Below are 27,013 nucleotides of genomic sequence, written 5' to 3'. Positions count from 1 at the left end.
GAATACGTTGCCATTGAGCAGTGTGATAAGCAAAAGAGAGTCTAAATAGCCTTCTTCCTTTGCAAAATGTCTCAGATCCAAGAAGGAGTGCGTGCTCGTGTTCACAATCCTGATGATGAGGCGATTTCATCCACACATACAAAGCCACCTCTAAATGCGTCATTTGAAAAAGGTAATGCCAACACGAAGCTCAGAACGTTGAAGGCCATCACGGAGTCAATTTATATCAATAACGAATATAATAAGACTGAAAAGAATGAGATAATTGGTAGGAAGCAGCAGCAGAACTATTTTGCGTATCTGTTTTATAAAATCTTATTAGTTGGGCTGTTCATTGTCTACGGTGCATTCAGATATGCACAGTATCAATACAATAGGGTTAAGTTGAGAATTTATGACCTTGTCTATAATCCATCAAACACCCCACAGTTGATTAGACAGGATGTTTTAAAATTGGACAAGATTCCCAAGAGAGTAGCTGCCATCCTGGATATGAAACCTATAGGTGATGTTGGCGGGGGGCTTACGGGACTCTTAAATGATAGTAGTGAGCTAATTTGCTGGACTGTCTCTGCAGGCATTAAACATCTTACCCTGTATGATTTTGACGGTGTCTTACAGAAAAACGTCACCAGTTTCAGGGAAGAAATTCATAACAAGTTATCAAAATACTACGGTCCTTCCAATGTACCTAAATTTGTTGTTAGGATACCACACTCCAACAGCATGTATTTTAATAGAGACGACTCTGAAAGTGAAGAAAATAAGAAAGTCGCCATTGAGATATCGTTACTATCAAACAGAGATGGTAGAGAAACTATTGTTGATTTAACAAAAACTATGGCTGATCTTTGTACACAAGGATCGTTGGACTTATCTGACGTCACCATGGACCTTGTAGACTCCGAATTGACACAATTAGTAGGTCCGGAACCAGACCTACTGGTGTATTTCGGCCCATCTTTAGATCTACAAGGCTTCCCACCATGGCATATCCGTCTCACAGAATTCTACTGGGAACCTGACAACACTGAAGTCACATACTCCGTGTTCATCAGAGCATTGAAGAAATTTTCCAGTTGCAAGATGAACGTAGGGAAGTAAAACCAGCCTGGCGTGTCCAACACATACTTCTTTTTCTTGGCTACAAAAAAGTTCCCCTTTGCATATACCACATACTAGCATATAAAATGTATACATTAGCTACCTAACAACACACAGATAGTGACTGATTCCAACATGGCCATGAATGACTGTTAGTCTTCCAGCTATGAATTCAGGCCTAAAAAGCACGTGATGGGCTGATGCTATCACTCATAACGAGGGCTTTTGTTTTTGGCTGAGAAAGAAAAAAAATTAGGAGGCAAAAGAAAAAATTTGAATCGCTTTCGATCTGAGAAAGCTGCAATTGACACCTCAATAAATAAGCCATATAATTTTGGAAAAGGTTAATTGGGAAAACTCAGTGCTAAGTAATCAATCAATCAGGTAGAGGAAAATGGGTTTATTTGCGTCTAAGTTATTTAGCAACCTTTTTGGTAACAAGGAAATGCGTATTCTTATGGTCGGTCTTGACGGTGCTGGTAAGACCACCGTTTTATACAAATTGAAATTAGGTGAAGTTATTACTACTATTCCTACCATTGGTTTCAATGTTGAAACTGTTCAATACAAGAACATTTCATTCACCGTCTGGGATGTTGGTGGACAAGACAGAATCAGATCATTATGGAGACACTATTACAGAAACACTGAAGGTGTTATTTTCGTTGTTGATTCCAACGATAGATCTCGTATTGGTGAAGCCAGAGAGGTCATGCAAAGAATGTTGAACGAAGATGAATTAAGAAACGCAGTCTGGTTAGTCTTTGCTAACAAGCAAGATTTACCAGAAGCTATGTCCGCTGCTGAAATCACTGAAAAATTAGGTTTACATTCTATCAAGAACAGACCATGGTTCATTCAATCTACATGTGCTACCTCTGGTGAAGGTTTATATGAAGGTTTAGAATGGTTAAGTAACAACTTAAAGAACCAATCATAGGAAGCAGGAAATTAAAAAAAATAGAGAATAATGTAATGAAAAATGGATCTGTGATCTTTTCTTTCTAATTTTGTTTTGTTATCTTCTTATTACTTTCTTTTATCTTTTCAATCCCCCCTTTCTATGTCAAATTCCTTGAGTATCTCTCATATATCTTTATGCGTTACGATGTGCTATTAAAAATGTTATTCTTTGAACATAATAGTATAAAGCCTCCTTTTTGTTAATAAATATTGCACTTCAAGAATAATATTAACTTCTTTTTTTTAAAATCTAAAAAATAAGCTGTCTACAACAGTGATTATATACTACATATGTTACAATGTCAAACCAATTGACCATATCAACTTCAATTTGATAAACAACTACACTCTCTTGATCCCACCATACATTATTATTCTGAGCCACTGAAGAGAAAAAAAACAAACTTTCCTTTGACTGCTAATTTTGCTGGTGCACCCATAACTGACAGTGTATCAGCATATAACCCCCAGACACCGGGTAGGTTGTTTATTTTTGAGAAAAATTTCTTATTTTCCTAAATTTTTAAAGAGGGCGAAAAAATTTTGGTGGACAAGCCGACTTTTCAAACTTGGGAAAGTGGGCATGCATTTGTCGGATGCGTCGCATCGAGAGATTGAGCTAGTTGAAATACTGGTGAAATTTCAATAGTGCAAGCTATAATGAAAGTTCAAAATCCAATACAGTTACAGTAGATCTATTGACAAAATGGCCGGTTTAAAGGGTTACGAACTAAGAACTAAGTCTAAGGATGAATTAGAATCCCAATTAATTGACTTAAAGAAGGAATTAGCCGAATTAAAGGTTCAAAAATTATCCAGACCATCTTTACCAAAGATTAAGACTGTCAGAAAGAACATCGCCCGTGTCTTAACTATCATCAACGAACAACAAAGAAATGCTGTTAGAGAATTATACAAGGGTAAGAAGTACCAACCAAAGGACTTAAGAGCCAAGAAGACCAGAGCTTTAAGAAGAAAGTTAACTAAGTTCGAAGCCTCCAGAATCACTGAAAAGCAAAGAAAGAAGCAAATCGCTTTCCCACAAAGAAAGTACGCCATCAAGGCTTAAGTTTAATGTTATATTTCACATTTTAGATCTTTTTATATATAGTTCATACTAGCATGAAAGAATAATCTAATAACATTTACAATATCACTAAAAGAGTTGAAAATTTAAATGAATCTTAAAAACTGTATATAATCATATTTTATATCAGGCGTTGGCCTTCTCTTTTTTCTTCCCATTCTTAAATTCAAGGATTCTTTGCTTTAATTCATCATTAGGAATCACATCCTCCAATTTCAATGGCATTCTATTGAAAGGATCCGTAGAATCACTTAAAAGATGTGCTTTAATCGTACTTCTATCGATATTCACCCTAGATGCAGGTAATGTTACAGGATCTTTCATTATAGTGTACATCAACGGATCTAAGAATTCATCAGGTACATCTCCATATTCTAAATCTTCCTCTTCTTCACTGTCCTTCCTCTCTTGTGCCTTCCTTGCAAAATCAAATAATGCATTACAAAAATCATCTGATACCAAGCCCGTCTTCTTGCCAAGAATATTAATAGCCCTAATAAATAGATCTTTGTTAAAAGATCTAGTATCTCTGGCTACTGCGCTAATAAACTCGCTCTCATCTGATAAATTGATATAAACTGTACAAAGTGCTTCTAATAATTCCTTTGGATTGAATGAGTACTGTTCAGGATCCTTCACTTTTAGTCCACCACATTTAGGACCAACGAGTGATTCTAAGTTGTAATTTAGCATGCTGGCCAATCTATCCACCAACTCGGCACTTGCAAAAGCAGCTGGAATGTCCTTAGTGTATATTTGAAACAACGTCATCGATTTAGCAGCAAGACCACATGATGATTTAGCCTGCCTTTGTGCAGCGGCCAACCTACCTTGTAAATCCTGAATATTCGAATCATTTGTATCTGTCGCTGTACTATTATTTAACTGATTGCTGACATTATGCACCTCTGATAGATTGGTTAAACCTTCATCCAATAAAAACGTTAAGTCATTCAACATTCTAGCTATAAACCTAATAAAGAAATCTGGATTATTTTTGGATTGCCATATTAATTGTTTCTTATACATTGGAATTTTGTAGTATAATTCTTCCAATATTATCGATATACTGTATCTGGCATTGAATTTGTCGTAAAATTGAGATGATGAACCTGTTTTCTCCACTATGACATAAAAATCTAACAATGCATATAATAGGTTTTTACGTACCAAATCATTATTTTCGAATATTGGAATCATAAAACCAGGTGAATTATCCATCAAAGGTAAAGCACCAATACTCAACACTTGGACTAATTTACCTTTCAAGTGAGGATTAGAGACCAATTCAGGACAGCGCAAAATGGTAGTCCCCAGTTCCACAAATGAACTTAATCTTGGATTTTGGAAAAGAGGAGAATTTGCAAATTTGGTGATAGACTGTGTATAGTTAATTAAGCCTTCGACGACAAATTCTGGATAGTATTTAAATGGGATAGGTGCTTTTGAGCGCAAATATTCTGCATTATCGACATTTTCGAAGCCTATCTGGTCCGGGATCAGGGGCAAATCGAATGCTTTGGATGGGAATTGGTGACTTGGATCAATAACTCTCATTAAGAATGTTGAAGCACCACAAACAAAATCGAAAATCTCTAATTGAATGTATCTATGAGAAAAAAACCCTTGTAATGAAGATTTCAGGCTTGAAGTCAAGCTTAACGACTTTTCCAAATTTTTAACTTGAAGATTAATGAAATTATTTAACAATGGGTTAAGGTTACTAACTTTCTTCACCCTTTCAACTTCCTCTTTTATTCTCTTGATTTGAGTTGTTATCTTTTCGTCAAATAAGATTGTACCACCAATACCATAATGTAGGTAAGTTAAAGTTAAAAAGAAACAGTCAGAGATAAAATTTGGTTTACAATTTTCATCATCCTTCTTGTTTTTATCATAAAATTCATCAGCTTCTTTGAAATCAGAATTGAGACGAGTTTCATTGGAAAGATCAATATATAAATTCAGATTGTTGAAATAATTGACATCGATTTTGTCAATTTTCTTGTACGAAACGTCTAGGAAAGGCTGTGAGAATTTAATTAAGATTAATGCAATATTTGTCATAAAGGCATTTGAAGCTAATTTAGCTTGTGAGGCATGCTCGCCCCTTCTTAAATGATTTTTATTAACAATTTGAGACCAATAACTGATTACCCCAGTACGTGACTCTAGAGAACCTCTTATAATCTTATCCATGATGAAAAATAACCTGTCCACCACTACTTTATGTTCGGTTTGGAGAGATTCATGAATTATTTTAGTTTGCTGCTTAGATCTCTCCAAGTTATCACCATAGTTACGCAGGGCAACGTTGCTGGCCAAGGGTGAAAGGGCTAAAAGTGGACCCAACAATGTCTTCTTTTCAAACTCATTAGCCTGACAGCTGTAATGAGGATAAAATGTGTTAATTTGGGTGAATATAGAGGCAACTGGTTTGTAATTAACGAAGAGTTCGAAAATTTCGATTACATTATTGTAGATATTAGAATCATTTAAGTCAAAGGACTCCAATTGACCGGTTAAATAATTCAAAAGCACAGGGAAGAAATTATTCAAAAACTCCAATAGAGAATCTTCTACAATCGCTCTTCGAATAATATGTGATAGAAAATTTGTGTAGTCATTAGATCTTGTTACAATATTTTTGATGTAGTTGGTGAAGTTTCCATTGATTGCAAAATCCTCCACTTGGAAAGTAACTAGCCCGTAACCCACTATCAATTTGTCAATATTTTCAAACAATCCACTTATCGCTTTGTCTGATGCGATCAGGTTCTTATTTAACCTTCTCTGCTTTTCATAGCGCTCATAAGAGGCATTAAGATAGTCAAAAGGCTGTAGAAGCTGACTATTTTCTGTCAATTGATACAAAAGAATTGAGTCAACGTCATCTTTTGAGAAATCGGTGACACCTAATTCGATTAATGTATAGTTAAATGGGACATTGGCTGCATCAGATGTGACTTTGAAAACCTCTTTAATAACTGAAGATGCCATGCTTCTACTTCCAATGCTTAAATATTGAGAAGATACCGCTCAAAAGTGACAAGCTTATAGGGTTCGCAAGAGTGAATTCTGTTTATTATCTTACATAATTCCTAAATAGTTTTCCTACTATACATTGAAAATCGGGAAAATATCACGTGATTATCAACTACCTGATGCTGGGTAACAAATGGTCTTACATCACGTGATGAACAAAGTTTTCATGCATATTTTTAGCCGCCGAGCTCTTTGTCAGTTTAGAACTTATATAAACAGTGCTAGCTTTCTAATGGCCTCCAAGAATATGATAGCTGGTTACACGAGAGGGCTCTACCCCGGCGAGCTTGCGATGTGTGCCTTTGTGGAGGCCTCTTGATGTAATATTATAATAATCCCTCTTGAGAGCAACTGCAGGCCCAGCAAATTACTTTGCCTATGTCAGATGTACTGGAAGAGGAGTGCCATATAGTGAACAGCATATATGTAGCCTCCAAACAGTGTTTCTGTAATTGCTTCTACCCTGTTCTATGGTACAAACTTACGTACTTGGCAATGGGCCACGAGAATGGAGGGATATCAAATTCACTTGCGGTCCTAAATTATCACCGTATAGAAGAAATATAACTTGAAATATTGGTATGCTGTTGTGATTCAATCATTCTGACTTCGAGTTTGCAGGTAATCACACTGCACTAAGCTTACAACGATTTATGTAAGGAGTTGCTATCGGAAGATCAATATTATAGGCTACTAAGCGCCATGGTGGTATATAGCCTGCCTTATGTGATCATAGAATGAAGCATGTGCTGCCAGTATGTTTTAAGTCTTCCTTTCAATAAAAAGTTTGTGACTAGTAATACAGTATTGTGTGTGTCACACAAGTTATTTAGCGAAAATATTCCACTAATAAAGGTAGTAATGGAAAGAAATGAGAATAATATGGAAAGGATGTCGAATATCCCAGGAACGTCCATCCCGACTATCAAAGAGTTATTGAAAGAAGTTCAAAGCAAGAAATTTTTTGAAGATGACGATAGATTTACTACAAAAATGGAAAATAATTTGATTAAATGGTATCCATCTATATCTTCTCATAATGGTACCATAATGGCAATAAATAATACACATCCATATCAATTGAAGACTCCCACGCATTTCAAGACATGGTTTAAAACAAAAAACTCTAGTAACGATAATATAGTCATACTGTATGGTAATGACAATGAGTCCTTCAAGTTATCAGCAAGATTAGAGAACAATTCTTTGACACCAATTGCAGAACCGGTGACCGTAACTGAACAGGAAAACATTGACAATTTATGTATCAATAATATTGAAGATGTGTACAAATCATACTACAATGTTCCCATACCACCAAAATATGTTGAAACTATAAGAAGGTATCAACAGCAAACAAATGAAATAGACAATAACGACCGTGAAGAGACTACCGCGGTTGAGTGGTTTCAAAATTGTTTTGCCTTTTGTAATTTTGATTGAGCCACCAACGTCAATTCTCATTCAAAAGGTTAAATCATATTTGCGAACATAAAATTGTCATTTATTAAAAGTTATACAATTCATTATAAAATATATAACATTTCAAAAGATTGATGACATGAGGTTTTGCATTTAAGCATGATAGACCAAATAGTTAAAAGAAATTGAATTTAAATTAATTTCTCAGTTCGCTTATTTGGATCTAGCTCTCACCTTCCGTCTCTTTCTCTTAAGTCTTCTAACTCTCTTCTTTCTCCACTTAGCTCTCATTATGGATTTCTAAAGATCTTAAATGAGAATAAGTTAAAATTATAATAAATTAGTGGATGGAAATATCAATTGAAAAGAATGCCTTACACTAAGTGTTTAAATATTCATGGGAGTTGGATCGATTGGATCGATTATCCCGAGTCCCTCCACAGAGCTTGATACAAACTTCGGGTAACATGGCATCCCCTTGTTGCGTCCGTGAAAAAAAAATCACACACGTACGAGATCCAATCTGTGGTGGTGATATTTCCATTTTCTATCTCGGAAATATCCCATTTTAAAAAAAGAGTTACAGAACGGCGCAAAAATGTACAGATGTTGGAGAATGCACAGATGTTTGGCACGAGCGAAAACAGTCCAACGAAAAATATTTTTCTGGAGCAGTTATTAAGACTTTTCATTTTTCGTCACGTGTGTCGTTAGAAATTTTTGCAGCTCATCGATTTCTAATAGTCTTGTGATGGTATCTATATTGACATTGGCGTCTTGAGCAAGTAGTCTTGAATACTCCTTCAAATTGGAATATTCAAGTAGCTCGTCTTCCATGATAGATTTCAAATGTTTAGCGCCCAGATACGCTTTAAAATTACAGTATGCCCTATAAGTTAGGTAAAAACCTGGTAGATTGGGTATTATCGGTATTAGTATAATGGGAAAGGTCAACGGTATACCTATAAGACATTGCCACAATCTTCTTCGATGCAACTTCAGCCCATTTTGGTGCAATGCGGTCAGTTTGTTCGTTAGATCAACCTTTGATATTCTATTAGATGGATAGTATACTTTGATTAGCTTTATTTTCAAAGGAGAGTTCGAATTTTTGTACTGTTTACTTGTCAGCGGTCCCAATTCCTTTGTTCTCTTCAGGAGATAACTTTCACCCGGTATAGACATCAATGTCTTTTCATCTATTGAAACCTTGTCAATTAAACTTTGCATTAATTTAACGAATTTCTGACTAACCTTATTATCTGATTTTTCTAATTTGTTCCACATTTTGATTGTCTTTTGAATTAGCCAGTTTTCCGTCGCTATCAGCTTGGATTTCTTATTAAGCAAGTCATTAGTATGTTTAAAATAGATAAAATTCATATTATGGTGAAGTGGTATCACTATAAATTTTAAGGTATCTTTCAAATAATCATTGATAGTTGAATCCTTGACTGCAGTATTGAGATATCTTACACTTCTCAACATGATAATATGACTCTTACTATACAGTGGAGCATGTGTTGATCTCTTGTATGCCTCTTTTTTTTTCTGCCTTTTGCCTTATTATAAAAATTGTATATATGGATAAAATGTGGAATTGCGAGCCCAGCTGCTATAGTAACCCCATAACCAGGCTATCAGAGTGTCCAATAACCTTGCGTAACAATAACACAATACTACAAGATTTTATCTTATCACACGTACATATAAGAGCAAGTCCGATACCATCTAAGTGGTTACCCCAGATACATCTGACATAAACAAAAGCTTCCAATTAATGATCAAACATCGGAAGTTCCAATAACGTCATTCTTCATACCATAATCATGCTATGAAGAATCGTAACGCCTTTCACGAGGTGGGTGTTGACCGCCAATCAGTATGATTCTAATTTCCAAGCTTGTTTTCCAAATTGACCGAAATATTACACGTGCGGACTAATTATTCGTCCGCGAATATATATAGCGACAAACAACATATATAAAAAGTCAAGGGAAAACAGGAATAAGACTGGGGAAACTCATCAGAGAAGCTAGTATAAAATAATTTCTGAAAGATAAATATTTCCAGATGTTGACAAGGTCTACTATAACGCGTTCTATCAGGCTTAATCGTGGAATAATGTCTGCTAGGTTCTATACTGAGGGCTCCACTGGGGCGCCAAGGGGCGTGAATCAAGAGGATTCATTTACAAAGAGGGAAAAGATGAACGAAGATTATTTCATCAAACAACATGAAAGAGAGCAGCTACGTAATTTGAGGCAGCAGCTTAAAGAGCATAAAAAGAAATTGGATAATTTAGAATCTAAGATCAATGACATGCAAAAATAGAATTAGAACAAAGAAAATGATAATAATATTCCCCAGGTAAAGAGAAAAAAGTCCGTCTCTTCCTTTTCCATGCATATTTTATTTCATAGAACTTAAAGAGAAAAAGACAAAGATATATATATTCTTGTAGCTGCCATCACAAAATAAACATTCATCATAGCTCTCGGCCCCGCCATATATGTATAGGATTGTATATACCAATTATTTATATCGATTAATGTACAATTGTTACCGTTAATAAAGGCGACTGGCATTGATCCGCCCGTCTCTTTGTTTTCCTAGTCGGATTGACTGTTTTTTATTTAATACGCCCATTCACCCCGTCTTTAACCCACACATGTCACCAGTTTTTGTTTAAAATTTTATTTTATTTTTCATTTTGGGAACTTCCTCTTCTCTGCCGTGAAAATCTGCGGGCTACGAATAATAGTTTTGGCAGAGAAGTTCATGTTGGGGTAGCTAATGCCCTCAGGCTCCCGCCTCGGGTTTGAGATGGAGCGGGAGCCAATTCGCTAAGCGGACCTGAGTCTGTCTAGCTGCTCGGTGGTAGGCAGACGCGCGGTGTGGAATCCAGTCTCACTCACAATCTCGATGGCATATCGGCCAGAGTGAGTTCGCCATGCGTTAGCTCAGGCTTAGCTTAGCCCAGCGAAGCTTACTGTGGTAAGATACGGGTTATATTAGTATATATCAAAATATAAGGAGATCGTCATTTACATGGTAGAAGAAGAGTTAGATCAAATAATACTACAATAACAAAGATGTCTGACGCTATCATCTCTTACGCTGCTTTTATCTTAGCTGATGCCGGTTTAGAAGTCACCGCTGACAACTTATTAGCTGTCACCAAGGCTGCTGGTGCCTCCGTTGACAACGTATGTATAATTTGATGAACAATTTATCATTTGAAGATTCCTTTCCACCTTTCAAAGAGTGCAATAATCAATTGAATTAAATGCAATAAACTTAGAAATCGAAAATATATGAAATTTAAAGGTTATTAAGGTGTTTTCACAAATTCCGAACAAGCAATCGTTTTACTAACATTTATGATGTTATCATCATTATTTTGTATAGGTCTGGGCTGATGTTTACGCTAAGGCTTTAGAAGGTAAGGACTTAAAGGAAATCTTATCTGGTTTCCACAACGCTGGTCCAGTCGCCTCTGCTGGTGCCGCTGGTGCCGCTGCCTCCGGTGCTGCTGCCGGTGAAGCTGCTGAAGAAGCTGCTGAAGAAGAAGAAGAAGAATCCGACGCTGACATGGGTTTCGGTTTATTCGATTAAGGAGTTCAAAATTTTGTAATTATTATCAACTTTTTGTCAAATTTTAAGCCTTCTTTTTATTATATACTTTTTCCACACATCATTTAATAATCATTAAACGTTTCAAGAATATTTTCAGTATATATATTTGCATATCTTGTAACATCCACAATATTTCGAAAATCAGATGAGCTTGAAAAAATGGCGTAATGAATATATCTCTTTCTAACCTCCGGATATATAATGAAAACATTTTCAAGGGCCTAATTTTAGAAGTAGAAGAAAAATTACACCTCTTAAAACACACTCTGTCATTAGGAATCGTCCAATCAATGACTCGAATAAACCATGCTGCTACGTATTACATGCCTTTACTATGTTCCAATAAACCCTACGTTCGTATATCCACAGTAACCCTCTGTTTCCTGATCTATGTAATTTTCTATTTGTTTTCAAAATTGCTTGCCTCAGAATACAGAGATGAGCCACAGATGTTCAAACCAGATGCTCAGGACTATTTTAGAACCATACTATTGGGAGTCTTTTCGCCTTACGTTTTCATATTCTTTAAAAGATTCATAATAAATATCAAAGGCAGTTACATTTTGAGTAATCTCTTTCTCGATTTCTTCATAAATGATTGGTTTCTATTCTGCATATTGATTGGTTTAGCATACCCTCAGGTCCAAAATACAATTGACCCTTCTTTTAATCATCACCTCGATCACAATTCCTCCGTTTGGCAAATTATACCGAGACAATCATTCTTATTTGGTATTGCATGGTCATTAGGGGAATTTTCCATCTCAATAATGTCTAATCTTTCAACTTTCCTAGAGATCCCATCAAATTCCTCTCGTATTTCAGTCACTGATCATAATAATACAAATCATAGCCCAAATTCCATCAATAGACAAAATATTACACTGTCGAAATGTGTAGGGGTACGAAGAGTCTCATCTTCAATTTCATCAAATGTTTACTCATCAGATTTAACAAAATATCATTCTAAATATGGCAGTATTGATGATTTAAGAAATGAAACGACAACAACCAAGACAAATGAAGAGGGTAAAATATTGATAGTGGATCCGTCAGATAATTCCTTAAGGTTGACATCATCTATCCTCGAGGCTAATAACATCAAACAGCCCCAAAGGGATCCTATTCTGTACAAGGATAAGGGTTTTGTTTGGATCCAATATGATGAGAATAATACTTCATTGAGAAGATTTTATGAAGCTACATCAGCAAGAGATCTTTTAGTACATTATCTCTTTGTACTTTTCATTCTAGTGAGTAACATAATGCTGCTGGTAGGAGAATCTTTAATACTTTCAATGTATTTCATCTATGTTCCAAAACATGACGTGTTATTCACTAAACCTGTCAACTATTTTGGCACAAGAACAATTACTTATTACTTACTGTGTGTTGTAGTACCTTTCACGACAATAAATTGTCTGGTAAATATAATTGCCTTATTCTGGAATGACATTGATGAATGGTACAATGGACATCTAACTACGACAAGTCTCTATCAAAATAATTTTTTACAAAAATATTTCAGTTGCTATACAGATATCAACAAACTCCAACAGTTTAGAAAGCCTAATGAAGTAACAGGCCCTACACAACCTCCATTTCCTTATACAATTCCTGATTCACCTATCTTTCTTAATGATTCTCTTATCTACTACGATAGGGTGAACACTACATCAATTGTAACACCGACCAAATGGACCCTTAAAGCATTCCTAAGATATATTACTGATCTTTGGAAGGATCTATCAGGGAATGATGCATTTATCATACTTTCGACGTTCTTTTGGAGTTTGCTCGTCCTTATTACGGGCATACTCTGTAGCATTATCGTGTAAAACAAAAAAAAACAAATAAATAGCAAGAGGTCATTCCATTCTGTATTAATCTGCATCTAAAATTCTAAATACCATACATAAATCATGATATATTCAACTACATTCTTTCTTCATATTTATATGTCTATATTTACGGATTTGGCCATGAGAACTGTGAGATGAAAAAAATTGAATTAGGCGATGCCGCAAGTTGAAATATCCGTGTTCAATAATAAATAAGGTTGAACTTCACGGATTATTTCAATATTCAAGGTCGTCTTCAAGATAGGCAACCATTTCTAATTCATCTGTAATTGCTCATTGTTCAAGGTATATTCCTAATGATGGATGCTAGAACACCATTATTAACGGCAGATGCACGTTATTCTATAGATTCAAATAATGAAAATCCATCCAAATATGAAGCAGCCAAAGTAGATTTACAGTATGTTATTTATTCTTCACCATTAAATATTTTGCTGATTTTTGTGCCACTGGGGATATTCTGGGGGGTTATGGAATTTTCTCATACATGGGTCTTTATCTTCAATTTCTTAGCTATTGTTCCACTTGCTGCTATATTGGCCTATGCTACTGAGGAACTCGCTGAGAAGGCAGGTAGTACTGTCGGTGGACTATTAAATGCAACTTTTGGTAACGCTGTTGAGTTGATTGTATCGGTAATCGCTTTGAAAGGAGGTCAAGTAAGAATTGTTCAAGCTTCAATGTTAGGTAGTTTGTTGTCAAATTTGTTACTAGTACTAGGTTTCTGTTTCGTCTGTGGTGGTTACAACAGAGTGCAACAGACTTTCAATCAAACTGCCGCACAAACTATGTCCTCGCTTTTAGCTATATCATGTGCTTCCTTATTGATTCCTGCTGCGTTTAAGGCTACTTTGCCAGAAGGTCATTTCGATAAGTTGATTGACGAGAAAATCTTGTCCTTAAGCAGAGGAACGTCCATAATTTTATTGATTGTATACGTCTTATTTTTGTTTTTCCAATTACGTACACACCATGTTATGTTTGAACAGCAGAATGAAGAGACAGAAGAAATTGTTGGTCAATATTCTACTAAACCGGAACATAGCCTGAGTAGAAATTCCTCTATTTCATTTTTACTTGCAGCCACTATTTTAGTATCTATTTGTGCAGATTATTTAGTTGGTGCTATTGACTCTGTAGTTGCATCGAGTGGTTTGTCCAAGACATTTATCGGTTTAATTGTCATCCCAATTGTTGGTAATGCGGCAGAACATGTCACTTCTGTCATGGTTGCTATGAAAAATAAGATGGATCTGGCTATAGGTGTTGCCATTGGGTCCTCTTTGCAAATAGCATTATTTGTGACGCCGTTTATGGTACTTGTTGGTTGGCTCATTGATGTTCCAATGACATTAAACTTTTCAACGTTCGAGACAGCCACACTATTTATTTCTGTCTTTTTATCAAACTATCTGGTTTTAGATGGGGAGTCTAACTGGTTAGAAGGTGTTATGTCTCTATCCATGTATTTATTGATTGCTATGGCATTCTATTACTACCCAGATATTGACGTTTTAAACAAGTTATGAAATATTTTCTCACTATTATATATTTATTATACTCTTAGCTTAATATAAGAGTAATCTCTAATTCAGGCACCTTGAAAGATTCCTTCTGCTGTCAGAGTCATTTTCTAGATCGTTGCAATGTAATTTTACATTTAGTTTAGTTAAATGTTTTTTAAATTTCGGATGGCTGACACTACTACTCTTCGCGGAAATGCTGGCTAAGCAAAATAGAAAATTGAATGATGTCAGCACTTCAAAGCAAGTAAAACAAAGAAAGTTAATCCGATGGTGCCAGCTCAAAGCATCGATCCTGTAGTATTGCTTCAATGATCTTAAATCTTAATGTGCTTGTGCATTGGACTTGCACGAGATCACTCTCGTTAAAATAAAGATGGCAAGTTCCCCCCGAGCAAGCTTATTGTTATATAGCGTCATCTCAGTACTACAGATCGACTATATTCAAATATCTGAACTATATAAAGCTAAATTCAGTAGACTCTTGTTTCTTCATAATACGAATAATCAGAGTTCAAAAGCCGTGTGGAAAAGCGTAATCAGGTCATGATGTCAGATTACGAGGCTCTGTTAAGATTTAGTCAGTATCCTATATCTCAAGATATGATTAAGTATTTGGAAGACAGGACAAAAGCACTTGTTACAGTCAAAAATACTAATGGGTCCAGTTCCCAACTGCCTACTCTAAATGATTTTATATGCAATTTGGTTATCAGATCTCGTGTCAATACCTCAACTTTAATGTCAACTACTGTATTTTTGAATAAACTAAAAGAAATCCTGCCCCGCAATGTAAGTGGTATGGAAACAACAAGACATCGAATATTCTTGGGCTGTTTGATACTCTCTGCAAAGACTTTAAACGATTGCTCTCCAACAAATAAATACTGGTCGCAGCATTGTGACGGTTTGATTAGTGTCAGAGAAATAAACAAAATTGAAAGGGAGTTATTGAAATATTTTAATTGGGATGTCACGATAAAAGTCGAGGAGCTAACTAAGAGCCTCCAACGATTCCTTGCAAGAAACAGTGTGAAATGTATTCCTCAGAATATGTTGTGCCTCAACAAAGAACAAAGGTATGATAACTTTGTAAGGCAAGCCAATTCGCTAGCATTGTCACCAAGCTCAAGTGAGGAGACTTTATGCTCCTCATCATTGGAATCTTCACCTGCTAAAAAAGGAATTCCAAATGAATTTGTTCCAATCTATACTGAGGTTTTCGCAAAAAGAAGAAACAGCTTAATAGGATCAGTTGAAGTGAAACAAATGATAAGAAGCAGAACGGATCACCCGATGAAAGACCTAAAGCTAGAATATGGCAATGAAAAAAACCTCATTAAAAAGATTAAACGTATGGGGTGGCATTCTATATTCAAATTATAGGGCAATTAAACGTTCTTTAGCCAGTACCGCAAAACATACAATTTCATATGCATATCATTAACTACTCATGACAACTAGCAAATATTCAAGAGGAAAATATTCCAAATTAACAGAAACGTTCTTTATATATAAGAAATTTTTTTAGAATACTATTTATGAACAATATATATATACTTCTTTTAAATAGACCAACTCAACTAACTGTATAAGTCATCATCCTCTTCATTATCACCACCGAAAGCAGCACCTGATGAGGCATTATTAGGGGCATTAGAGTCAGTACCAGACTCAGTAAAGTTGAAATTACTGAATTGCCCTCTTGAAGCCTTCATTTGTTGGGAGTAAGCTTCATAACGACGTAATTCAGAATCTGAGACAGAACGTTTGGCAGTCTTCATTGCTTCGGCGAAATGTTCTTTAGTAATATATGGAACTGGATCTTCTTGTGGTTCTTCCTTAACATTATCATTGTCAGCCATTTCAACATCTTCTTCATTCTTGACCTTGGTTGCTTCACTCAATCTGTGAGCTTCAATAGAATCTTTGATAGCATACTTAGCTGCTCTTTGAACAATGTATGATAAATCAGCACCTGAGAAACCTTGTGTAGCTTTAGAAATGGCACTCAAATCAAGACCTGGTTCAAGTGGTGTGTTTCTTAATTGAGCATTTAAGATAGATAATCTAGCTGGTTCATCAGGTAATGGGACGTAAATCAATTGATCTAATCTACCTGGTCTTAAAATAGCCGGATCGATTTGATCTGGTCTATTTGTGGCACCAATGACGAAAACATTCTTCTTAGCATTCATACCATCCATTTCAGTTAATAATTGATTAACAACTCTATCTGAAGCACCACCAGCATCGCCTAAAGAACCACCTCTTGCTTTAGCAATAGAATCTAATTCATCTAAAAAGACGACAGTTGGAGCAGCAGCTCTAGCCTTATCAAAAATGTCACGAATATTAGATTCAGATTCACCGTACCACATACTTAATAATTCTGGACCCTTAACGGAGATGAAATTTGCTGAAACTTCAGTGGCGACAGCTTTAGCTAATAAGGTCTTACCCGTACCAGGTGGACCATAGAACAAAACACCCTTTGAAGGAGATAAACCGAATTTTGTGTATTGATCTGGATGTAAGACTGGGTATTCGACAGTTTCTTTTAATTCTTCCTTAATATCGTCCAAACCACCAACGTCATCCCAAGTGACATTAACACTTTCGACAACGGTTTCACGTAATGCAGATGGATTGGAGTTACCTAAGGCAAATCTAAAATTGTCCATAGTAACACCTAAGGAATCTAAAACTTCAGCATCAATTTCATCTTCTTCTAAATCGATCAAATCCATTTTCTCACGAATTTGTTGCATGGCAGCCTCTGAACATAAAGAAGCAACATCAGCACCAACATAACCATGAGTTTCGGCAGCTAAAGTTTCTAAATCGACGTCATCAGCTAACTTCATGTTTTTAGTGTGAATACGTAAAATTTCTAATCTACCAGTGGCATCTGGAATACCAATATCAACTTCACGATCAAATCTACCGAATCTTCTTAAGGCAGGATCGATGGAGTTTGGTCTGTTAGTGGCGGCTATAACAACAACATTAGATCTAGCTTTCATACCATCCATCAAAGTTAATAATTGTGAGACAACCCTTCTTTCGACTTCACCATTAGTCTTATCTCTCTTTGGAGCGATGGAATCAATTTCATCTATAAAGATAATTGCTGGTGCATTTTTTTCAGCTTCTTCAAAAGCTTTTCTTAAATTCGATTCTGATTCACCAGCCATTTTAGACATAACTTCTGGACCATTGATTAAGAAAAAAAATGCACCTGTTTCATTTGCAACAGCTCTAGCCATTAAAGTCTTACCAGTACCTGGAGGACCGTACATAAGAACACCTCTTGGTGGTTTAATACCAATGGCTTTAAACAACTGTGGATGTCTTAAAGGTAATTCTACCATTTCTCTAATTTGTGCCATTTGTTTACGACATCCACCAATATCATCGTAACCAACTTCATTCATAAAATTTTCTTCATCCTCTCTGTTGATTGGTTCCCCTTCCCAGTGAATGACAGTATCTTGAGCGACAACGGCATATTCATCAGGTTCCACGTCTACAACTTTGAATTCTACTTGTCTCATACCACCTCTAACGATGAAATGGTCACCTTTCCTGACTGGTCTGTAAGCTTCAACAAAATAAGGTTTTAAAAAGACATCAAATAAATTGCCTGTCAAACCTTCAATGGTATCAGCAATTGGTAAAACAGAAATTCTAGTGGCATATTTGATATCAGGACATGGATGAATGGTAACTAAATCACCCAATCTTATACGAAGGTTGTTTCTAACAACACGATTAATTCTACATGCACCATCTTCTAATTCATCGTCAATCAATACAATAAGAACGGTATCCTTTCTCTTCTTACCTTTCACTAAGACAGTGTCACCACGGAACAATTCTAATTTATCCATAGTATTTGAATTAATGGCTATAACAGAGTTATCGTCGTTAGTGGCATCATCAACTAATAAATTATTATCCTTTTTCTTTCTTCTTAGGATAGCCGTGGCTGTGGAATCTTCAGGAACTGGCACAGCTCCTGAAGCATCTAATAGTGGTTTGTGTTCTTCACCCATTGTGTACTTCAATGTTATGAATAGTCTTGTAGCTTTTCAGTATATTGTAATTGTGAGAATAATGAACTTTTTTAGTCTGCTGAGTAGAAGTACTTTTTTTTTTGCCACCGAAGGCCTAGCTTGATATTCGAATATAGCGTATATATTTAAAAATATGTAATATATGGGCCTCCCTCAAAAGTGACACGCCTATCGGTCAAAAAAACACACATATAAACTCACGAAAAAGCTGACACCTTTGGTCCATTTTACCCATTCAACGAGGTATATAGATAGATAGATATATAGTAATAAGTATGTGGATACCCTCAGTAAATTTATCTAGTTGAGTAACTATGGACTCTGCAAGTTATGCATGATTTGGTCCCTTAACTCCATCAAGTCGTTGCGCTCAGCATCCTTAGAGGGCCAAGTGATGATGAGACCTGTCTTGACATCATGCTTTGGAATGAAGTGCACGTGGACGTGGTCTACAGATTGTGATGCAATCTGTGTGTTGTTTTGAAGGATGTTGTAACCTGTATCTTTTTCGTCCAATTTGAGAGCTTTAGCAAATCTCTTGGCGACAGGAAGCAAATCTGTCAGATATTGATCTGGTACATTATGTAATCTTGGAGAGTGATATTTGGGCACTATTAAAATGTGACCATGACTGGTGGGTTGCGTATCTAGGAATGAAAAAGAATATTGTGTTTCGATTAGTCTGTACGATGGGATTTCACCACTGATAATTTTACAAAACAGACAGTCAGAGTTATAATGTTTAATTTCAGTGTTTGGGGACATCTTACGTGTAACGATTATTCAAATTTTTGAAGCTTTCCCAATGATTCTCATTGCTCCGTGTTATATAAGATGCTAATCACCTTCAATATGAAGCGAACACATAGCAGATCGTTAGTTGTCTGGATGTTGCTGAAGGGTCTTACTAGCTCCAAGAGTCGTGGAAAAAGCACTGGCTGAAACTCAAACACACTTCAGCTTTCCAAATGACCGTGCTGACTCCCTTACGTATCCTTTATAGGACATTCTTGCGTTGCAACAGCCATAGACCACTGCAACAGCCTCAGAGAATCCGGCAAACAATTCAAGATGCAAGAATTATCTATCAACCTAGACTAATATTTTATAGATGGTTTATACCCCACGCTACGCTTGCCAATCCCACGGCACAAGACGCTCTGTGTTTAACACAAAGTCTATACAATTCCAATAACATCGACTGCATTTCTACAAGACCACTCTTCATATAATCTCCATTTCATTGTGGAAGCTGGTCTTACAAATTCAGCAACTGCTTTCTTATTCCAACTGATGAGATTCTTGCATTCGGAGTTTCTATTTGTCCGCCAGCGCCAGTTGCACTATGAGATTTCAAATTCCCCTGACAGACTTTATACTAATTTCAAGCTCCACAATCAGTAAAACAACAGTCTGTGAGTATTACTCGTTCTAGTCTACTCTACTCTATCGTCCGTATTGTGTGAATCTACCGCATATTGGCCCTTTTAAACCCGAATTCACTTAGTTCACCTTCTACCTGGGATGCTGAAAACTATTAATCAATCAATTCGTACTGGCATATCCTTCTCTTCGAAAGGAATCGTAGCGAGAACACATGCTACAAGGTTCTATTCAGTCAAATTGACCAGTTCCAAATATCCTGCTCTTAAGAGAAGCGAGGTTTTCAAACAATTGAATTCAGATGATCTCAGATACTTCGAATCCATATTGACAAAGGCAGAAATTTTAAGACCTTCTGACTCTGAAAATTTATCTCTTTATAATGAAGACTGGATGAGAAAATATAAAGGTCAATCAAAATTGGTTCTAAAGCCTAAAAGTGTTGAAAAGATATCGTTAATTTTAAAATATTGCAATCAAGAAAAATTAGCAGTTGTGCCTCAGGGGGGCAATACTGATCTTGTCGGTGGTTCTGTCCCAGTTTTTGACGAAATTATTTTATCTTTGAATAATCTCAATAAAATCAGAGAATTTGATCCATTGACAGGAATTTTCAAATGTGACGCTGGTGTCATCCTCGAGAATGCTAACACTTTCCTTAATAAACATGACTACATGTTCCCACTGGACCTGGGTGCAAAAGGTTCTTGTCAGATTGGTGGTTGTGTCTCTACTAACGCCGGGGGACTAAGATTATTACGTTATGGTTCATTGCATGGTTCAGTTTTAGGTTTAGAAGTCGTCTTACCAAATGGTGAAATTGTAAGTAGCATGCACTCTTTGAGAAAAGATAATACAGGGTATGATTTGAAACAATTATTTATCGGTGCAGAAGGCACCATAGGTGTCGTAACTGGAGCGTCAATCCTGACAGCACCTAATCCTAAGGCAGTAAATGTCTCATTCCTGGCTTTAGAAGATTTTGACAAGATTCTAAAACTATATGGAAAGGCAAAGAGTGAATTATGTGAAAATTTATCTGCATTTGAATTCATGGACAAGGAATCAATGACACTGACTGATATACACTTAAAAGGTGAATTAGCATTTCCCCTGGGTGAAAATGAGCATCCATTTTATATCCTAATCGAGGTTTCAGGTTCCAATAAATCTCATAATGACGCAAAATTGGAGTCGTTCTTGGAGGGTGCCATGGAAGAAGATTTAATTATTGATGGTACAATAGCTCAAGATGAAACAGAATTACAAAACTTATGGAAGTGGAGAGAAACTGTCCCAGAATCTTGCTTGTCGCAAGGTGGCGTCTACAAATATGATGTATCGCTGCCATTAAAGGATCTTTACTCACTTGTAGATGCTACAAATGCAAGACTCATTTCTAAAGGCCTAATGAGTGAGAACCCCAATGACAAGGACCCTAATAAACCTGCAATCGGTGCCACGGGTTATGGCCACATCGGCGACGGTAATTTACATTTAAATATTGCCGTCAACGAATATACAAAGGAAATTGAAGAGGCTTTGGAACCATTTGTTTATGAATTCGTCCAGTCTAAAAAGGGTTCAATAAGTGCAGAACATGGATTAGGGCTCCAGAAGAAAAATTACGTCAAATACTCTAGAAGTCCAATCGAAATTCAGATGATGAAGGATTTGAAACATCATTACGATCCAAATGGTATTATGAACCCTTACAAATACATCTAATTTTTTATGCAATTGTTCGTTTATTTATTCCTGTAAGTACTTAATTATGCTAGAATTTTAGCCTTTTTCAGACTTTGAACTGCAACGGTAGAGATATGTCTAAATCGTGCTGATCCCAATGGTGTTCCGCCATACCATCTCGTCACTATAACTAATACATTCACTATATTTGCACGTTCAAGAAGATTTAACAGACGGCTACCGGCACCTGCTTCACCACCATCCATACAACCCTGCTGTAGATTTTTTACCACAACTGTCGATGACTCTTCTTTCCCTTCTCTTGACTTAGCGTTCTTCTTTTTACCCTTTGAGCCGGATTTCTCCATAGATTCAGCCAATTGTCCAACTCTCCAAGCATACATATGCATGTGCGATGCCTTGGCCACACTTTTATTTTCACTGACCAGCTTCTGCAGCATTTTCGGAATATCTTCTTGGCTTGATATCTTGCAACATCGCCCTTGAAATTTCGACTTCCTATCAACTAATATTTCAGACTCATTCCAACTGCTCATCTACTCTAACAAATTGAACCACACACTACTAGATTCCATATATATCCTGAATAACCACTGCTTAACTTAACTATGTGAGGTCAACTTTGTTGCATTCCGACATCAAATATCAGACTCTGGAAAAAAAAAAGTGGAACTCTCTCATTTATGCAATGAAAGAGAACTACAACAGATGAAATAGACTCTATCGATCGGCTTTTACAAATATTTATTACCTGCAATTTCTTATATATTCACATTTATTATCCTGGGGAGAAGACAAAGCTAATATATTCATTGAAATTTCATTAACTATGGCAGGTTCCATACAATTTGCGGTTTCTACTCCCTGTAATACCAAAAATCAAAGGTCTGGTTATAAACTTCTCACATATACCGAAGATAACAAGCTATCTGTGATTCGAACCTCCCAGCTCAGAAATAAGGACATTTTTATCGATTCTGATACTGATGTCACAGTTCAAGCCTTTTGTTATATAAAACCAAGGGAAAGAGAAATCACGCCACCAACTTCAAATGATGGCATCATGGATTATTCAGACTACTTTTTTGTGGCTAAATCAAATGGGCTGATTGAGATCATTCAAGACTATAAATACAAAATTTCTAAGCATGAAACTCTGGAAGCAGACTACGTTCTTCGTTGTACGCCAGAAGATTATAGTTCAGGAATCTTTCCTGACTTTGTTATAGTTAGTTTAGAATATAAAGATGGGCTATTATACTGTTGTATGAGTAGTGGTAAAGTGTACATTTTCGTTTTAAATGTACCATCAGACTATATTCAAATAGAAAATTTCCAAACTGTACGGAAGTATAGTAACATTTTCAAGCACTCAAGAACTGGAGCACATTTTGACGATGAACGGTATAATACAAGAGAAAATAGCGAATTCATTGAACAGACACAATTTACTGGAAGGTCTCAATCATCATTGCAACATATTTGCTATTACCTGACACCAATCGATCCACCAAAATCATCAGTACCGAGGACCATATTGTATTATACTAGCTTGTACAAAAAACAGCATATTTATAGACCATCCATTTATATCTGTTTAGAGCAAAATATTTCTGCATTCCATATTAATCCATTCGACAAATTCAGTTTTTTAACTGTCTCTCCAAGGAATCCCATAATGATTAGGCGAGTGATAATATCACTAACATATCTGAATTATTTTGAGACTTTTTTACAATTGAAACAAAAAGCTCAGCAAAAATATCAGCAGGAACTCATACCATGGGAAAAATTAGCATTCGATAACGGATTCGAATCTTTTGCATACTGGATGGTCTGCGAATCAGTTTACGGCTATGAAGGTGTCAGCTCCTCCTCTTGGAATGATATTGTAGAAAATAATGGGACTGGAAATTTGAATGCTACAATCGTTTGGAGAGAAAACCAAGCTGAAGTTAAGGATCCAAGTGATGACATTATTTACAAGATCATGAAAGACAAAGAACTAGACTATTTCGATTTTAGTTCTGGAGAGAGAGATGATTTTAGGTACGCTAGTAGTTCTATAAATCGTATACGGGACCACTTATATTCTAGAAGTAATGACATGAGAAGAGAAATGTTTCGGAGACGCAATAACAATATAGACATACCAAACTTGCATAAATCCGCGCTGGACGTCTTCGTAAAGAATGTTAAAAAGAATACATTTATTACTGACTTTAGAATAGTGGAGTTGAATAATTCTGATATGGGAGAAAACATTGGGGTTCCGAGAGAAAGACAGCCTACTATTCTTACAAACCATGATGATGAGAATGACATGGAAATTGATGAACTCAGCTCGCCTACTGATAGTGACACAGCCGACCATTCGTCTTCATCAATTAGTGAATCAGATGTAGAGCCTTATAATAGCGAAGATGAGGACGATGATCTAATGAGGCCATCATATCCATGGGAAGAAGGGGAAAGAACAATTACCTCATTTTTAACAAACCGTTACAAAAAAATGAACATTATTGCCATTGATCGCTTCCTAACGATAAATGTCTTTAAGCCCAAATTCCAAGATGACGCATTTCTGAAAATCGAGCCACTAGAGAATTTGGTAGTGGATCAAACAATGTCAAGGGATGACATGATTTTAGCCAGAGGACTTGAGATGTTATCTTCCTTTAAAAAATTGTATATGCTTACAGACTCACTATGCCTAATTTTGGACATTCATGGGTTATTGTTAATTGATTTAAGGAAAGTACAAGATTGTAAGAACTTACTTAATAATGAAATCTCTGCACTAAAAATGATTCCGTTTAACATTGGATTAATCACCGACTCTCTCCTATCGATAGAGGCTTTTGAAAGCAGCAAAATTTATAAAGGGTTTGATATTACATTCAGATTAATAATCACTTGTCTTCCGAATGAAATTAAGGCATTTACTGGCTCTTTTCAAGCTCACACAAAGATAGGAAGTATCTCGTTAACCGATAGAGTAAAACTCAATAAGCAAAATAAATTTGTTGATAAACTAGCTCTAATTGGTGACGGAGTTTCCAAGAGTCGAAGCGATGTTGTGCATGACAGGAAAAGATCACGGTCAGAATCAGTAGAAAAGTTAGATAAGTTCTGGAAGTCTGTCAAAACTAAGGCTCCAAATGAAGATTAAAGACGCTCTCACTCCTATATATAATATATAAACTGCTTAAGTGATATCTATATGCAACTTTATCAATCATTTCATTAAAATTGTAGTTTTTAAAAGGGTAGGATGGTAGACTAACACTGGAAGTGCCACCTTTACAATCAGGAGGCCCCTCGGCACCAAAATTGATAATTGGCGACTTTTTTCTCATTACCTTATTAATAACCACTTTTCCTTTTATCTACAAGATCTATGACTTTTTTAATACATCCCTATCACAATATTGATCCCCGGCTTCACTCTACAAAACCTCGCCGATTATATATCCTAGTATCGGTTGTGACTTAAACCTAGGATACTATGTTTCTCAGGGAGATGAGCGGGAAATGCTCGTGAGAATCGTGGAGTGGCTGTTCTATTAATTATATAGTGTACGGGACAGCTAAAATAAAAACTTTTGTTGCAACGTGAATTGCAATTGACGCCAAGGATATCGGATGACTGTTTGACAACCACATACAACCCGATTTACGAGAACATTGGGACCATTACGTTTTAGTAGGAAGAAGGTGCCAGATAGAGATATAATCCTGCTGCGGAATACCATTGCCAGACTAGACAGCTCGTCTCCAGAGACAGGGGTCATATAGATCGCAAAGTTGTCCGAATCTAACAATAAGTTGTATACTATGCGTAAAGTAATCTTGGATAGCCAATAAGAAAAAAGGAAGCACGAGTTCTTTATAATGGAAGAGTGTTAAGGCCCGTTGGTCCAGAGTTATGTCATCAATATTCAACAAATAAGGTCTCTTGGCCCAGTTGGTTAAGGCACCGTGCTAATAACGCGGGGATCAGCGGTTCGATCCCGCTAGAGACCATTTTTTGCATAATCTCTGTAATTCGAAGGATTTGTTCGTGGACATTGAGTCCCAAATGTCTACAAGTATGAAAACAGGCATTATTTTTAGTTAATATAATCACGTACCAATAGTACTTGCTATTCTTTTTTTCGACTATTTTATATATTACTTACAGAGATACTATCTCCTGCATAACAATAATTGCTGGGGACACAACACGGGTAATGAGTGACATTCTCGAGTCACTTTAGTGAGGGCTTGCTTCAGACGAACAATGCAGATGGCTCGTTGAGCCTATTACGACGGATTCCTTGGTACAAAAGAGTTAAGCATGACGCTCCTAGGGCGTTCTGTTACACCTCTACAATCATTCACAGCGTTTTCAATTTCATTATTCATTATTTTTATTGCCTGGCATACTATAAATGGCTGACTGAGGTATATCTATAAACTCGGCCTTCTCATATTTTTATATGGTGGAGGATAAAACGATACTTTGGAGGGCCGCAGTGATCGTGTGTATTCATTCTTCACTAAATGATTTATGTCGTCGATATCTTTATTCCAAAGGTCCGACGATTTTATTTCCTCTATAAAACTGTAGTAAATTTCACTTAAGTTGCGTGTCAGATTTTTTCCTGAGAATGCACTTACAACTCTGGGTGAATTGTTCTGTCTTTTTGTACAATCATCCCCATAGTGTCCTTTACTGCCACAACGATAACAAAAAATGGTATGCAATGGGATCATCTTTTCATTTGACATTTCCGTCTTTCTCTTCATCAAATATTTCCTCCAAATTTTATCACACCGATTCTTTTTGTGTCCGTTTTGCCCACAATTTTCACATTGAACACTTTCCATTTCATCCTCTATACTGGAGCTATAATGCCTCACTGAGACATTGTTGCATATTTTACTTTTGCCAAAGTCCACATGACGGCCTCTCATCATGCCACAATCTTTACATAGCGATCGAGGACAGGTTTTAGTCCGATGTGTGTCACTAAGACATATTTTGCATTTTGCTTTGTGTTTCTTCTCTTCATTATCTATGTGACGCTCAGACTTAATCGAATTTTTGGACCTCTTCCCATGTTTCTTACTTCTTATATGTCTTCTTTTCGCCTCTCTCTTGTCAGCCACTCGCATAGTAACACGTATAACCGCACTAAGTGGAATAATTAC

General features: G+C 36.2%; 17 protein-coding genes and 1 non-coding gene across 18 annotated transcripts, besides 1 other annotated feature; 12 read left to right on the top strand and 6 right to left on the bottom strand.

Annotated features, from left to right (window-relative positions):
• Positions 1-66: 66 nt before the first annotated feature.
• Positions 67-1,104, top strand: NUS1 (ditrans,polycis-polyprenyl diphosphate synthase; the record flags this gene model as incomplete). Its single annotated transcript, XM_003959825.1, has 1 exon — positions 67-1,104. One exon carries the CDS (start codon positions 67-69, stop codon positions 1,102-1,104), a length of 1,038 nt encoding a protein of 345 aa, XP_003959874.1.
• A 394-nt stretch (positions 1,105-1,498) lies between these two features.
• Positions 1,499-2,044, top strand: KAFR0L01290 (uncharacterized protein; the record flags this gene model as incomplete). The annotated part of the gene is made up of 1 exon (XM_003959824.1): positions 1,499-2,044. One exon carries the CDS (start codon positions 1,499-1,501, stop codon positions 2,042-2,044), a length of 546 nt encoding a protein of 181 aa, XP_003959873.1.
• Positions 2,045-2,773: 729 nt separating this feature from the next.
• RPL35A (60S ribosomal protein uL29) lies at positions 2,774-3,136 on the top strand (the record flags this gene model as incomplete). Its single annotated transcript, XM_003959823.1, has 1 exon — positions 2,774-3,136. The coding sequence occupies one exon, from the start codon at positions 2,774-2,776 to the stop codon at positions 3,134-3,136; it is 363 nt and encodes a 120-aa protein (XP_003959872.1).
• Positions 3,137-3,280: 144 nt separating this feature from the next.
• On the bottom strand, positions 3,281-6,154 carry UFD2 (ubiquitin-ubiquitin ligase UFD2; the record flags this gene model as incomplete). Its single annotated transcript, XM_003959822.1, has 1 exon — positions 3,281-6,154. The coding sequence occupies one exon, from the start codon at positions 6,152-6,154 to the stop codon at positions 3,281-3,283; it is 2,874 nt and encodes a 957-aa protein (XP_003959871.1).
• Positions 6,155-6,943: 789 nt separating this feature from the next.
• On the top strand, positions 6,944-7,642 carry KAFR0L01260 (uncharacterized protein; the record flags this gene model as incomplete). Its single annotated transcript, XM_003959821.1, has 1 exon — positions 6,944-7,642. The coding sequence occupies one exon, from the start codon at positions 6,944-6,946 to the stop codon at positions 7,640-7,642; it is 699 nt and encodes a 232-aa protein (XP_003959870.1).
• Positions 7,643-7,834: 192 nt separating this feature from the next.
• Positions 7,835-7,912: a sequence feature (Short protein (KAFR_0L01255, CCF60734.1) was converted to a misc_feature.).
• Positions 7,913-8,299: 387 nt separating this feature from the next.
• MRX19 (Mrx19p) lies at positions 8,300-9,109 on the bottom strand (the record flags this gene model as incomplete). The annotated part of the gene is made up of 1 exon (XM_003959819.1): positions 8,300-9,109. One exon carries the CDS (start codon positions 9,107-9,109, stop codon positions 8,300-8,302), a length of 810 nt encoding a protein of 269 aa, XP_003959868.1.
• Positions 9,110-9,694: 585 nt separating this feature from the next.
• KAFR0L01240 (ATPase inhibitor) lies at positions 9,695-9,955 on the top strand (the record flags this gene model as incomplete). The annotated part of the gene is made up of 1 exon (XM_003959818.1): positions 9,695-9,955. One exon carries the CDS (start codon positions 9,695-9,697, stop codon positions 9,953-9,955), a length of 261 nt encoding a protein of 86 aa, XP_003959867.1.
• A 761-nt stretch (positions 9,956-10,716) lies between these two features.
• On the top strand, positions 10,717-11,239 carry RPP1B (ribosomal protein P1 beta; the record flags this gene model as incomplete). The annotated part of the gene is made up of 2 exons (XM_003959817.1): positions 10,717-10,830; positions 11,033-11,239. 2 exons carry the CDS (start codon positions 10,717-10,719, stop codon positions 11,237-11,239), a joined length of 321 nt encoding a protein of 106 aa, XP_003959866.1.
• Positions 11,240-11,550: 311 nt separating this feature from the next.
• AIT1 (Ait1p) lies at positions 11,551-13,098 on the top strand (the record flags this gene model as incomplete). Its single annotated transcript, XM_003959816.1, has 1 exon — positions 11,551-13,098. One exon carries the CDS (start codon positions 11,551-11,553, stop codon positions 13,096-13,098), a length of 1,548 nt encoding a protein of 515 aa, XP_003959865.1.
• A 320-nt stretch (positions 13,099-13,418) lies between these two features.
• VCX1 (Vcx1p) lies at positions 13,419-14,651 on the top strand (the record flags this gene model as incomplete). Its single annotated transcript, XM_003959815.1, has 1 exon — positions 13,419-14,651. One exon carries the CDS (start codon positions 13,419-13,421, stop codon positions 14,649-14,651), a length of 1,233 nt encoding a protein of 410 aa, XP_003959864.1.
• A 540-nt stretch (positions 14,652-15,191) lies between these two features.
• KAFR0L01200 (cyclin family protein) lies at positions 15,192-16,031 on the top strand (the record flags this gene model as incomplete). The annotated part of the gene is made up of 1 exon (XM_003959814.1): positions 15,192-16,031. One exon carries the CDS (start codon positions 15,192-15,194, stop codon positions 16,029-16,031), a length of 840 nt encoding a protein of 279 aa, XP_003959863.1.
• Positions 16,032-16,228: 197 nt separating this feature from the next.
• CDC48 (AAA family ATPase CDC48) lies at positions 16,229-18,703 on the bottom strand (the record flags this gene model as incomplete). Its single annotated transcript, XM_003959813.1, has 1 exon — positions 16,229-18,703. The coding sequence occupies one exon, from the start codon at positions 18,701-18,703 to the stop codon at positions 16,229-16,231; it is 2,475 nt and encodes an 824-aa protein (XP_003959862.1).
• Positions 18,704-19,036: 333 nt separating this feature from the next.
• On the bottom strand, positions 19,037-19,489 carry KAFR0L01180 (HIT family protein; the record flags this gene model as incomplete). The annotated part of the gene is made up of 1 exon (XM_003959812.1): positions 19,037-19,489. One exon carries the CDS (start codon positions 19,487-19,489, stop codon positions 19,037-19,039), a length of 453 nt encoding a protein of 150 aa, XP_003959861.1.
• Positions 19,490-20,248: 759 nt separating this feature from the next.
• Positions 20,249-21,835, top strand: DLD2 (D-lactate dehydrogenase; the record flags this gene model as incomplete). The annotated part of the gene is made up of 1 exon (XM_003959811.1): positions 20,249-21,835. The coding sequence occupies one exon, from the start codon at positions 20,249-20,251 to the stop codon at positions 21,833-21,835; it is 1,587 nt and encodes a 528-aa protein (XP_003959860.1).
• A 44-nt stretch (positions 21,836-21,879) lies between these two features.
• On the bottom strand, positions 21,880-22,353 carry KAFR0L01160 (uncharacterized protein; the record flags this gene model as incomplete). Its single annotated transcript, XM_003959810.1, has 1 exon — positions 21,880-22,353. One exon carries the CDS (start codon positions 22,351-22,353, stop codon positions 21,880-21,882), a length of 474 nt encoding a protein of 157 aa, XP_003959859.1.
• Positions 22,354-22,646: 293 nt separating this feature from the next.
• Positions 22,647-24,989, top strand: GID12 (Gid12p; the record flags this gene model as incomplete). Its single annotated transcript, XM_003959809.1, has 1 exon — positions 22,647-24,989. The coding sequence occupies one exon, from the start codon at positions 22,647-22,649 to the stop codon at positions 24,987-24,989; it is 2,343 nt and encodes a 780-aa protein (XP_003959858.1).
• A 780-nt stretch (positions 24,990-25,769) lies between these two features.
• Positions 25,770-25,843, top strand: KAFR0Ltrna2I. The gene has a single exon. It is a non-coding gene; the product is annotated as a tRNA-Ile (tRNA).
• A 426-nt stretch (positions 25,844-26,269) lies between these two features.
• AIR2 (TRAMP complex RNA-binding subunit) lies at positions 26,270-26,977 on the bottom strand (the record flags this gene model as incomplete). The annotated part of the gene is made up of 1 exon (XM_003959808.1): positions 26,270-26,977. The coding sequence occupies one exon, from the start codon at positions 26,975-26,977 to the stop codon at positions 26,270-26,272; it is 708 nt and encodes a 235-aa protein (XP_003959857.1).
• Between the last annotated feature and the right edge of the window lie 36 nt (positions 26,978-27,013).

The sequence above is a fragment of the Kazachstania africana genome, chromosome 12, assembly GCF_000304475.1.
Source record: "Kazachstania africana CBS 2517 chromosome 12, complete genome".
Classification (NCBI taxonomy): domain Eukaryota; kingdom Fungi; phylum Ascomycota; class Saccharomycetes; order Saccharomycetales; family Saccharomycetaceae; genus Kazachstania; species Kazachstania africana.
This window is presented reverse-complemented; position numbering and strand designations above follow the sequence as displayed.